The sequence below is a fragment of the Centruroides vittatus genome, unplaced genomic scaffold (genome assembly GCF_030686945.1).
Source record: "Centruroides vittatus isolate TY-2023 unplaced genomic scaffold, ASM3068694v2 contig_926, whole genome shotgun sequence".
In the NCBI taxonomy this organism is placed as follows: Eukaryota; Metazoa; Arthropoda; class Arachnida; order Scorpiones; family Buthidae; genus Centruroides; species Centruroides vittatus.
The window spans coordinates 2565695-2580044 of NW_027122612.1; the positions used below are offsets into that span (position 1 = coordinate 2565695).

Genomic DNA, 14350 nt, shown 5'->3' on the forward strand with positions numbered 1-14350 from the left:
TCTTCAGTTATTTCACAGGAAAAGCAACATGGGGTGGTACTCCATCTGCTATGAATGTCACAACATTCAAAGCTTGCCTTTCCTTCAGGTTAGCATAACGCTAATCAGTGATAATGACAGATTCGAAAGCAGACACCTGCATGACGTCATTTGTAATAAAGCGCCACCTAATAGACATAATTAGAACTAATTTTGACACTTTTCTGGAAAAAGTTCCGCCTAATTCTATCATAAGAGTTTTAATATTCTATGTACAAGTATGTAACAATTTTTTCAAATTTTTTGATTTATTAAATGTATTATCATTCGAATTTAAATAGGAATAGTATTTAAAAGCCTTTTCAATTTTGTTTTTATAAGAAGACAGTTCTCTCAGCTAGGAAAGAGACTAAGACTATTCTCTATTAGCTAAGAACAATTATCAATAGATATCTGCATTATTACTTCTGAAGACTAAATAAGTAATTATGATTCTGATCGATGATAAAAATGTTTTAAAATATTATACTACTTTTCTATAATTTATACCTCGTATTTTATTAAAAGTGGGTTAAGAAAAATGTGAAAAATTAAACAGTAATTAATTTGCGATATTTCAATGTAAAGTAAAAAATTAATTTTCCCCCTAAAGCGTATCAATCATTATTCCGAAAACATATTTTACGTGCTAACAATATGTCTTCTATAATATTTGTATACTTAAGATGTTCATTACTTTGCGAATTAATATCATGAAATTTTATATTAGTCGTATAATATCACTTTATCACATTAATATAATTATACTCGATGTAATATTATTATTAATTATAATATTAACATATTTTAAGCTTTTACAAAGATGTATCAGCCTGTTTGGATGGATGAAGCGAAAAAGCGTCAGCCTGTTCAGATGGACATTGGTTTGAGTTCTACTCTTTATCACGGTCTAATGTTGGAAATTTTCATGAAAATTTGATCCGAATATATTGAAAAAACACACATTTCTTACCATCCGTCTCCGCTACAGATATTTAGATCATATCTATTATAGATTCGACTAACACATGATTGGTATGGAAAAAGTTCATCTTAGTATTTGCACTACAAAAAATTAAAAACCTTTAACAGCATTAAGATTGAGAACAAGTTTCGCGCACTAGTGAAGTGTTCTCAATATAATGTATTTATTGAGCTTCAATTTAAAACTTGTAGACCCATAAATTCCTACTGTCATCCCTCCGTCTTTCTTTAATCTCGAGAATTGCATTAGATAGATGAAATCCGAGACCATATATGAAAACCTTACGGGCAGGAGGCTCGATTAACTATGTACGAACTTTCGATCCAAATCGGAAGTCACGTTATTTCAATGCAAAAATTTTCCTGTAAAAGGTGTTAGAACAGTTAGATGACCGGCACGACTCCGTTGCTAACAGGAAAAGTATGATGTACAGGGGCACTACTAATTTGAGGTGGAAAGCATATATTTTAAATTAAATAAATTTAAAATATGATTAAAAATTTCAACCGGGCATAATAATTGTTCGTTGTAAGTAGGATGTATCGTAATATCATATACGTTCTTACTTCAGTCGAATAAAATTAATAATTTGTAATGAAACGTATTGTGAGGAAGTAATAAATGATGTGTCTAATTTATTATTTATACTTAATTCAACTGTTTAACAGGCATTGTGAAATTGTTATTAAATAATCAAAATTTTATGTTTCAAGAAAAATTTATTAGCATTTAAAATTCTACAACATTTTTAATATTTCATATTTAAATTTATTTTATAATTGAAAGAAACATATTTAATCGAATATATAAAGGTTTATTTCCAAATCATCATTCCAACATACCTGAAAGAAATATTAAAATATTAATTAATCTTTTATAATTATCTCAATTTTAAATTTTATAAAACTAAAATTCTATCTTATTTTATTATTTTTATTAATTATATATATACAAATTTTATAATTGTCTACAAAACGTAGACAGAAATTCAATTAAAGTATAATTTGTATAGAAAATTATATTAAAATCCTCTGCTAATATTAGTATATAATGTTTATATTTCGGTAAGTGATGCCTTAACTATTTGCTATATATTTTAAGAATTAAAATATCGGAATAATTTGTGTTATTGAGTTAATATTTAAAATAAATTTGAAATTATAATTTGCTGTGATCATATTCATGATGAAACATTCTGCGACAAAAAGCTTTACGTCTCTCTCCCTAATGTGTTGTCAGTTATTCTGACTTGGGCTATATTTCCGCATTACACACATATACATATATATTGAACATACACTAAGTGAATGGCTGAAATTTTAATATACAAATGATATTTAAATATAAGCCCCTACGTTCTTTATACGCTTACACTGTATAAAGATGTATATACTTGGGCAGATGCAAGTGTAGGGGACCAGGATACGTGCTCCATATTGTTTTTCGAAGAACATACACCAATGGTTTACACTCAAACGTCATAACTTAGCTTTAAAATTTTTTAAAATTACTTTATAAAATTGGTAATTGGTTCAAATAGGCCTAAAGATAACATCTTTACCAATAGAATTATTTGTGTTATGGCGCATATTCCGTCATTTTTTTAAGCCACTGACTCTGGTTAAATGTTAAGAATATCTACAAAGATTACTTACAGAAAAGAACTCAAAACATGGTTCAGAATTTATTATTTAATATTTCTGTAGTCACGTCACAGAAATAATTTAAATCAGGATCGTTGTTGTATGCACATTCTTTAAGGTAACGTTTCTGATATAAAAATGAAATTTATTTAGTGAATAAATAACAAAAATTTTCTTCAAATGCTAAAATGGTTACCTGAATTTGCTTGAAATTAATTCCGCATTCTTTTTTAGAATTTGGTTTCTGTAAATTAAAATTTCGAAATGTATTAATATATTAATTAAGGCGTATACGTGTTCTAATCTGCATCAGCTAGGTTAAAATTATTTGCAATTATATCGGGGGAACGAAATTCAAAAAATATCGAGATTGAAATTCGTACCGATAAAGCATTCTAGACTATGTGAGACAAGTTCAAATAATTCAAAAAATTCAAATATTTCGGGGTAATAACGACACGCTTAAGGTAGAAAATTGGGTGAAGAGATTCGAAACGGTGACGGAATATATAAGTTGGAAAGAAAAGGATAAAATAATGTTAATGGGAGATTACCTTGAAGATGAAGCCCTAAATTGGTTCATCGAGCACTCGGACAATCAAAGTTGGAAAGAATTAAGCCAACTTTTGTGGGGAGATTCGGATTACAAGCTACCGAGCCTCTCGTGGATTTCGTAAGGTTAAAAATGTGACCCAAAAATAAGAATAAAAAATTATTTCGAAGAGAAAAATAGTTAGGGAAGTTATTACAATTGAAAGACTTCCAAATAATACCGCTAATGATAGAAGGGTTACCCCGCGAAATGGCGGAATATTTCGTAACCGTAAGACCAAAGACTTTTGTAGAATTTTATGAAATAACCCTGAGAATCGAAGAAAATTTAAAACAAAAACGAATCAATAAATCCACAACGAGTAATTTCGGTTACGAGACGGAAGAATTTAATTCGGAATATAAAAGAAAACCATACGCTTGTAAGATTTTGGAGAGTTTGGAATACTAAAATAGGTTCCATTGGACTCGAGACTGTCGGAATAAGCGAAAATCGCCTGAACGAAAAGAAAAAATAAATCTCGCTGAAATAAAAAAACGACTTCTGCAGATGGTGAAAACTTAGATATATCTGAAAAATCGAGAAATATTGAGAAAAAATACGAAAAACTAAAAGATTTGGAAATAAAAATTCATGATGATTCAATAGTAAAAGATTAAAAGAAGAAAAGGTTCAAGTAAACAAAATTACGAACGATTTTGAAGAACTTAAACCAAAGTTTATTGATCTTGAATTATCTTTGAAATCTCTAGAAGAAAAATATCACGCTGTTTTAAAACGGAATCATCATTTGTCAGAAAAATTTCAATCTATGGCTGATTATGCAACTGTTAAGTCAGAATTGTTGTGTACGAAAAAAGAACTGCAGAATGTGAAACAACACTTTGTGGAAATATTAAATGAAACAAAACAAGATTTATTCAACTCATATGAAAGAACAGAAAAGCATTCGAAATTCTTCTAATAAAGAAACCATTGTTGAAATTCTTTGGAAATAACAACAAACTTTATTAGAGAAAAATGTTCGCGCTGGTGATAAGAAGAAAGAGAAGAAGAGGAGGAAGATGTTGAAGTTTAAGTGACTACTTCAAAGGAAACAAAAAAATTTACGTGATAATTCACAAATTCCAGACATCACAAAACAAAAACTAAATTATAAAATAAATATGTTAGAAATTCTGAAGGAAATAGGAAAGAAAAGAAAATCAAAGAATTAGAAATTAAATAATTAAAAAAAAAATTGAAAGGTTCCAGGATTATGAAGTGAAAATGAACAATAAAAACAAAAGAAAGAAAGAAAAATCAGTTTGATATAGAAGAATAGTTAATTTCTGAAAAGAAAATTGATTTGAAAGTAGGTTAACAGGTTGAGGAATATGAAATAGAGTGGGGGAAAAGGGAAAATCGTCAGACGTCGTTCGTATTTCAAAGTTACGTTTATACAACAACCCACTTGGATCTACAAAGCGGGGGATATAAAGGTATCTGGCAATACCAGAACAGAAGCTTCGAGAAGATCAAGAAGGTACAATCACGTGTTAATGACAGAAATCGAAAGGCGGGAAAAGAAACTTTACAAGTATGTTTTTACAAAGCTAGTAATTAGACAGATTTATTAACGTTTAATTCTATGGAACATCGTATTTTCAATACAATATTAAATAATGTTTTGTGTTTTATCATATTTAACTATAAAATACTAAATTATTTAATTTCAAAGTTTTTTAAACAATTCTTTAGAATACTCACTCCAACAGTTTCGCTAATTTTCTTAGTGAATTTATCCACAGTGTATTTTGTCTGCAATACAAGTGTATTTTAGTTTCAGTATATTTGCATTATATTAATCTAATTTACGTAATATTTATTGCTAACATAGAACTAATATATAGTTATTTTTTAAAAAATAAGTTATATAATAAGTTATTTTAAAAAAAAGAAAATTTAATATTAAACTTTTTTATCTTAGAATATAATATAATCTTTATATTTAAATCAAAATTATAATTGAATCCCACTAATTTCAATGTATTATACTGTTTTTCTTTCAGTCCTAATGATATAAATTATGTGTTTAACAACATATAGTTGATTGTTAATTTTAATAACAAAAATACAGATAATAATAATAAGTAACATGCTGAAGTTATATCATAAATATTTAAAAACAAATAATTAATTAATAATAGATTGTCAGAGGTAAAATTCAAATAAAATAATTTGAAAATTTAATTAGTCGACACTAAATTTATACTGAAAATCTTTCAAAAGTATCCTCATAAGTAAGTGTATTAAGTATTTATGGTTAAAATCCTGTAATAGAAGCAAAATATTTAATACATTAAAATAGAGAAATTTTAGGAATTTTTACAAAATTTAACAAAATAAAATTTTAAAATATGTAATCAAAAAATAAAGAATTAATATGTTTAAGTTATTTTTAAATTCAAGGCGTACCCAGCGAAGGGCAGAGAGGGAACACCGCCCCTCCCTAGAACAAAAATTAAAGTGTAGTAATTGACACACAGCACAGACGTATCAATTTAGTATCAGTTTGAATAAGGAATATTGTGACTAGACTAGAACCATCCGTCGTGAAATCTCACTCTTCCTCCTCACTTCTACGAAACTAATATGAGTTGCCCCCCCCCCTCTAGTTCAGATCCTGGGTACGCCGCTGTATAAAGTTATTTGATTCGTTTTAATATTTTCAAATTAAACTATCATAGAATGAACAAAAAAACTGTTGTTATAACTAGAATTATTTAATTTAATTTTAAAATATGTTATTACCTGTAAATACATATCTATAAGAGGTTTATCGCAATATTTCACTTCCTTCCGACAACCATCGAAAATCTATAAAATATAATTAAACTAGATATAGCCTATTCAGAATAATAATTTTGTATATATTAAAATAATGAACGTGTAATTAGCAATTGCATATTTAAAATCTAAAAACCATTAATATTGATACTATTTAATCTTGTAATCTCATGTAATAATATTTTTTTATGTGTTTATAAATAGGGAAAGAAACTTTAACCCCTTTTAACAAGTTTTGGCTGAAAAGATCACAGGAAAGAGAGAATAAAAATGTAGTGGCTACGTCACCAACTGCATGCTGTATCTCTGCAGGAAATCCAACATACATTTTTTACTTCCCGCATTCAGAAATACTTAAAAATTACTTGGTAAAAGTTAAAACACAGCTTAAATTAAAAGGAAGAATCTCACTATGGTATATTTGACACGAAATTACTTGTATAAAACAAACAGCTTTGGAAAAAAAATCAAAATGAAGTGGTTCCTACAACTGCATGCTCAATACTGAATCCCCCCAGTGTGTATATCAGATGGGCAGTGGGCATTTTTTTCTTATTTTGACTCAAATATCCCGTATATCATATTTGAAAAAATGATATTCTTAGATTTTTTCGTAATAAACGTTCCAAATAAACCCTGAAATTTTAGCAATTGTTTATTTGAATTACTTAATACAGGATTACTTATATAATAATAATAATAAATATTTCAAATATTATAAATATGAATATTTACTGGATGATACATGTGGTTCAAACAATCTTTTTTATTCTGTAAATAACAAAAAATATTCTCATATAAATATTATAATAAATATGTGTATATTATTTTCTGTTCAATATTTATAAAGTTTTATCACCTCGTAAAAACTTCCAGGCATGTCAAAAACTTCTTCGCAGCAAGAAACGTAAGCCTGCTTAGCCTAGAAAATTTTATATTCATTCTTAAAATTAATTTTTATCACATAAAAACATTTAAATACTGAAATTATATTATTTTAAAATTTATATTTATGTATGAAGTAAAGAAAAAACTTACATATGTATAGTCGACAATATCCGTAACACGTTCTTTAAACGAGGAAAGACAGTTTTCATTCATAAAAGGTGCTAAAAATAAATAATAATTTAGTATTTTAGACAAAAAATAATACTCTGTCCGTCTATGTCTAGTTTACAAGTATATACCTTAATTATATAAGAACAGACTTACATTCTTTATAAACATCAAAGAATAAATCGCACACCCATTCCAAATCGTCATTTCTTCGTTCCAAGCAAAGATGCCACATTTCTCTCTGTAATTATTTATTATAATATATGCTATAAATTTATTAGTTAATAAATAATATTAAAAAAAACATTATACCATTGAAGCTAATAATTTCTTACGTACAGTACTGTACATTCACAATTGTATTATGAATCTTACATACTGATCTATTATATGTATGATTGCATGAATTATAAGATAGGTTATTACCTCTCGTTAACTTTCTATAAGTTGTTTTCAAATTACCAAAACGATTGTTATGTGATCAATATTCATATTAATTAAATAATATTTCATTTCAATTATTTAAAACAGCAGAAATCTACTGTATAGTTTCAGTAAATATTAAAATATTGGACTTACCTCTACTCGTTTGGAAAAATTTCCGCAATCATCTTCGATTTCAGGTAACTAAAATATATTTTCGAAATGATTAAGTCCTATTTAATATATTTATTAAAGTATTAATAAACAAAATTGTTTGATTATTTGAGAAATAAATTTGTAACAATAAGAAAATAAAGTAATACTTACGCCAGCGAATAATCTTGTTTCATATTTAATGTATTCGAAGTACGACTTTTTCTAAAATTGGAAAATAAAATGATGATAATAGTTAATATATAGAAAATTTTAGAAACAAATAATAAATTTTTACTATTATAAGTTATGTAAAAGTAAAATTTGTTTATTAAAAATACAGTTTTATTATTTTCGTATAATCTTGCAGAATCTATAAAACGAAATTCGGTTAATGTTACCTATGGTTCCAAAATGGCGGCTCGTCTCTGATTTCAGCAAATAGAAGAAAGGAAACAGTGGGGACGCACGTTCTAACCTAACCTAACCTATTCTAATAAATTACCATAATTATTACCAACAAAATTATTAGAATAGGTTAGGTTAGGTTAGAACGTGCGTCCCCACTGTTTCCTTTCTTCTATTTGCTGGAATCAGAAACGAGCCGCCATTTTGGAACCATAGGTAACATTAATCCGAAATTCACAAAGAAATTTATGAAGAAAACTTGTTTTAATGATATATCCCTATGATTAAAAGGTATACATATTAAAAAAATTTTTAATATTTTTCCCTGTGTTAATGTTTTTGAATATTTCAATTTGGTTTCGAAGCGCCAAGCTTAACTTTTCCAAAGAAAAATATTTGACTGCCATCCAAATTGCCATAATTTTTTACTCGGCGCTATTTTTGTACATCTCAGATGTTTTTATTTGGATTCTCATAATTCGAATGATATTATGTGATCTATATTTTATTATTTTTTAACAAATCTTATTATTTTATTATTTGGAACTCTGAAAGATATATGATATAATTATATTATTATGTAATTCAGCATTACTTACCGGAGCTAAATACATGATTATTAAAAACTTACAGTCGAAGTCAATTTCACTTAAACAATCGGTGATATCCTATAAAAATTTATAAAACATTCTTAAAATATATTTTATATTTCTACAATTACTAAGTTTTTTTTTATTTATTTATAAAGAGTAAGTCTATATTTTTAATTGTGATATAGGGCCTATTTCATTAGGTTTTACATGATCAAAAATTCATTTTAAAACATAAGATCTTCTAAATTTTATATTTAATATATATATATATATAATATCCAATTATGTATAAAGAATTTGTTATGGGATATTATGAGAATTATTACAAGACAATTTTTTTTATTATATTAAAATCGTTAAGGATTGTTAATGTGTTATTTCATTTAATTCTAACAATATACTCTGTATTTTATTATTTTTTTTTTTACTTTAATTAGAAATACTTAAAATTTATATAGTTTTATTGTATGTCTTGCATTTTTATTATTTATTAATGTTGTTTAAATGTAATATTTATATTAATTATGGTCAGTACTTAAAACAGAATGATGGCTTGATTGTAAAATTATTGAACACTTTCTGTATTTTCATTAGCTAATATGATTATTTTACTACAGAGAAATGATATCGTTTAATTGATTACGCTTAATATTTTCATTAAAGATAAAATTGATAAAGTTTTAAGATAATCTAATTATTATATTAGCTTAAATATTTCTTGAAATAACTATTATTTAAAAAGAAAGATACTAGAAGATAAAATAAAAATTATAAAACAAAGATTTATATTTTTTATGTAATCACATCACATTATTTGGGTCTTTGAATAGTCTCTTTCAACTAAACATAACTTTATTTAATGTCATTTAACTTTCAGGATTTTGATTTAATCTAATTCGTAACTATTGAATAAATTATAATTAATAAATTTATAAAAGTAAAAAGTAATATTACTTTACTTATTTAAACAGTATTTGGAAATTATTATTAACTTACTAGTCTTATTCTGTCTTGATGGCATTTGTCATCGGTCTAGATAATAATTATATCCATTAGTTAAAATTTATATTTTAAAAATATTATATTATAAAATAAAAATAATCTTGAAACAACGATAATGTCAAGAAACTATATAATATAATTGCTTACTATATTGTTATATTTTTCTGATTCAAATGCTTTTTTACAACAAGCCTCGTTGATAGACTGTGACTGTAAAGAAAAATATTCAGTTTTATATAAATTTATCTAATATTATTAAATCTAAGTGGTCTTGAAAATGTTTTACATTTGTTTCTGCTTAATAAAATGTGATTTACAATAACAGTATCTCAAATTATTTTATCTGTCGTTGAAGAGCAATTCATCAGAGCAGCAGTCTGCATAAGGGAGCAATATTATAAGGAAAATTTATGAGGAACTTTTTTCTTATCTTAAGGCAGTGTGCATGGGCTCTCGATGGCAGAGTTCCATGGTATTTGTTTGGAAATTCGCTGAAACATTTCATTGGTCAGCTTTCTAACACACGAACAGTCAAAAGATTTCTTACATAATCATAATACACAGGTTTCATTTGACACATATGAGAAGAAATCACATATTAAAAAGTTTTATAAAATATATGAACAAACAGTGCAGATCGCATGTACTGTACAGTACGTTCTCATTCCAAATGCACAAGGTAAGAAGCGATTAGCGATCAGATTTCGATGATGACCTTACTTTAAGTACTGTACTTAATTTGTTTTTATACTGTACGTCTCATTTGTTTTTAGATTTAATAATAATATAGTCTTATTGCTGCATAAATTTTAATAATTTTTCATTACATAAATTAATTTTAATGCATACTTACTCTTGAATAACAAATTCTTTGTTTGAGGCATTGTTGCAACGAATTCAGGCACTGTTTCAGTTTCTCATTATCTTGTTCTGAATAAATTAAAAGTCGTGTAAAATTTATTTATTATTTGTTAAAGATATTTCATTTAAATAACCGTAATATTTAATTTACATTATATAAAATAGCTTAAACATAATTAAACTAAGCAGTTTAGGTTATTAAATCTAATCAAATGATAACTAGATTAATTAAATCAAATAATTAAAATAGAAGAAATAAATTCAGAAGTATAATAAAATTATCAAAAAATAATATTTTATTAGTTTTTCGTTGAAATTTTATTAATATCTTGTTGAAAGCCATCATGTTTGATTTTTATTTATCGCAATAAATATAGTAACTTTTCAATTTTAGACAAGCTAGCACAATGTTTTGTATGACTTTCCCTGCATTCGAAGAGGCAGTCGATATAAGGCAAAGACTTATATCGAGGTAGGGGTATGTTTTAAAAAATTGTAAATGCTAATAATATTTGTTTTTAATAAGCTAAAAACGCAGTAAAGTTTTCATTATGTCTGACCTTACTCGAGAATGACCCCTACCCCTTTATCCCCCGTTTCCATGACTTTTAGAGATTTATCCTGTAAATCTCCAAATAGTAAAAGAATCAATACCCATATCTAGAAGTATTCCTGTAGTTTCAAATTTTTGATCCACGGAATTATGAGATAAAAAGCAGACACAGCATAGTAGCTTCTTTATAAGCGCTTTAATGCTATTAAACTTTGGTAGTTAAAGATGGAAGGGGTAGGAAGATAGAGGGGCGATACGTGTTGTACATCGAGAGGGGTAGGACTAAATGAAAATTTTACTCATTGTTAACATTTACATTTTTTTTTTTTTTTTTTTTAATAAAATTCGCTTCTACCCTCGAGATTAAGAGGTTTTTGAGTATCAACGAGTTCCTAATTATACAGCAATTATACATCCATAAATTCATACCAATTTTGATGTGATGAATAATTATTATTTCACCGGAAAGTCTTGTCTAATTGATGCAATTTTCATTTGTATATATAATGGAAATATTTTATTTACTGTATATAAACTTGAATTAATATAGTAGAACTGTAGCAATAGTAAAACTCTGATAATCATTAATTATTCTTCTCATTTGTGAACAGTCTATAATAAATTTTTAACAAGCTTATATCAAGATTTAAGGTTTGTTTTAATATACAGTGTGCCCCGTAAGTCTGGAACCATAGAAGTTATATTGAAGTTATATTCTTATATTTTATTTCTTTAAAGGTAAACATGGAGGAACGAATTAAACTTATTTTGATGGCAGGACCTGCAGTCAATGACTTCTCATTAATTGCAGATCCTGCCCTCAAAATAACTTGAATTCATTCCTCCTTAATCATACTTTAGTTATAAAAGAATAAACAAAGATTAACATAACTCCTATGGTTTCAGATCAGTGGGGTACACTGTATAATATTTTTATATTCATGAAAATCCAAATAAAAATAATTAACAAATATTTTTTTATTTGTTATTTTTTAATATGTAAATGAATTTTGTAAGTTATCTATCATTTCTAAATCTACTTTTATATTAGTTCTATATTGTAAGTTACTTAAAATAATATCTGGATTTATTTATATTAATCTTTTAATTTTTATATCAAGTATTTTATACACTTTTTAAAAATGATTATTAAGAAAAACTGTGGAAACTCATAAACTTTTTTAAAAACTTAATACTTGTATCTAATCTGAATTTCTTATACTGTATGCGTATTTTTTGAATACGAATACAAAATACCTGAAATTGCCTTTTTTTCACACTGATTTTAAGTAGATTTATAACACTAAGAAGCACACGAAAATGACAATATTTTTTTCGTCGTTATATCTTATTTAAAATATGTAAATTTCTTTTACATTATTGTACAGAAAATACATAAAATTGGCGTTAAACGTAAATAATATTTTTATACTAGCGATGAGCAACAGTGGTCATTAAGGTGTGCAAAGATGCATCAGGTGACAGCAAAATGAGTCAGAAATTTTCGTTGTGTTTCAGCGGAAATTTAATTATTGATTTGGCGAGCGGAGGCTTCTGAGATGACTTTTGCGGTTTCGTGTCTGAGTTTTAGAAAAACATTCCCACGTTACATTTTGATAATTTTGGTGTCAGAATGCTCAGTAGATATCTGAAAAGTGTATAAATTATATTTTGGGAAACATAATTAACTTTCAGATAAGATATAATCAACAAACGCTTAATAACAAAGAGATATTTTGACATTTTTCGGTGCTGCTTTTTGAAATATAAAGCCAGACAGTTGCTTCATATTTTTGTAGAGTTTGGTAAATTTTTATTAATTTTTAAATATAATCACAAAAAACAATGTAAATACATGTAGGCTATGTGTATGATATTGTAAATTTAAATGTATAATTTTTATTTCCCTAATCGTTTATGTTACTGTCATTACATTCAGTAAAATACGAGAATTACATTTACATAAAACATTACTAATGATCTGTATGGCCTACTACAAGAAAGAGATTTATAGGGTGTCATCAATCTTAATAACACATAATTATACAATTACAAATTTAATGAGATCAAGAAAAAATTCCGAAGTAATACAATTCTCGAATTTCCCAAGCGCTTACTTAAAAATAAATGTGAGATAAGTAAACACATTATAAAAATTCATTTTTTAAAATATTATTTATAGAAATAAATATAATATTTCTTTTAAAATTATAAAGAATTTTTAAAATTTTTATATGTTTGTGAGCTACTATAATTTAAATAATTATATATTATTTAAACAGTAAAGAATTGTATATAATAAACTATTAATTATTCAATTTTTAAAATTCAAAAGAAGTTTTCCACTTCACTAAAATTCTTACCTTCACAATAAATCAGGCAGATAAGAGAAAACAAAATGGGGAGAAATTTTCGAATCATGTTTGATGCTTTCGATAATTTCTAAATCGAAGTGAATTTTTATTAGAATATCTCGTGTATATATACACGCACATACCAGTATTTGTTCTGTTACGTCATATTATTTTCAATTCTGATACGTTTGTGCGTTGTTGGATCAGAAGTATATTTGATCTTCCTATGTTCTACGTGATAAACTACGTAAATTCCTTAATTTTTTTTTAATATTAAAAAGTTTAATACTTTATTTAATAATAATAATAATAATAATAATAATAAACTTTGGTCAATTTTTAAATTTATCAAATAAAATTTTTAAAAAATTACTAGAATACTCTGCTTAAAAGTTCATTCAGATTTATAAAAAGATTAACTCTAAACAGACTTTTTGAAGTTGTAAACAGATATTTGTTATCACGTTGTAGTATATTATCAATTCTGCTTCCTTAAAAACAATAGGCACATATAAATGTTAACGTTTTTGAAGCATCATGTACACGTATTTAATATTATTTACAAGAATTGCAAGCATATGTTTAAAATAAACTTTACCTATTTTTATTTTGATTTAAAGCTTAACAAACATAAGTAATTTCATGTAGATTTTCGTAAATTTGTGTATATTTTTAATATAATTAATCTGCTTATCCAAAATTAAATTCATTTATAATTTGATTATACTCTCTGGGTTTCTTTTTCTATTTTTTATAACTTATTTATATATTTTTATAACTAATAATCTTAATATAAAACCGTAATAAATAACTAAAATTAAGAAAAATTTAGAAAAAGTTAATTAAACTAAAATATATTATTAGAATGTGATAAAAAGGTAAAAGTTAAAATTTAAAACTTGATTTAAATAATGTAGAA

At 25.8% G+C, this 14350-nt stretch overlaps 1 protein-coding gene across 1 annotated transcript; it reads right to left on the reverse strand.

Moving 5' to 3' along the window:
• Nucleotides 1–1768: 1768 nt before the first annotated feature.
• LOC136984641 (uncharacterized) lies at nt 1769–13667 on the reverse strand. The gene is made up of 16 exons (XM_067281709.1): nt 13441–13667; nt 10517–10593; nt 9811–9873; nt 9658–9693; nt 8668–8736; nt 7835–7885; nt 7664–7711; nt 7241–7325; nt 7067–7137; nt 6888–6950; nt 6764–6799; nt 5993–6058; nt 4949–4999; nt 2843–2890; nt 2659–2773; nt 1769–1845 (listed from the first exon to the last, which is right to left on the reverse strand). Exons 1-15 carry the CDS (start codon nt 13496–13498, stop codon nt 2681–2683), a joined length of 915 nt encoding a protein of 304 aa, XP_067137810.1. The 5' UTR covers nt 13499–13667; the 3' UTR covers nt 1769–1845; nt 2659–2680.
• Nucleotides 13668–14350: the final 683 nt, after the last annotated feature.

What these genes read in the sequence shown, in the direction of transcription:
- LOC136984641 (XM_067281709.1), bottom strand. Translation starts at nt 13,498, where the DNA reads ATGATTCGAAAATTTCTCCCCATTTTGTTTTCTCTTATCTGCCTGATT. An exon ending in TGCCTGGAAGTTTTTACGAG is followed by an intron (nt 6,800 to 6,887) that starts GTGATAAAACTT and finishes TGTTATTTACAG; the next exon opens with AATAAAAAAGATTGTTTGAA. An exon ending in AAATTAGCGAAACTGTTGGA is followed by an intron (nt 2,891 to 4,948) that starts GTGAGTATTCTA and finishes TTTAATTTACAG; the next exon opens with AAACCAAATTCTAAAAAAGA.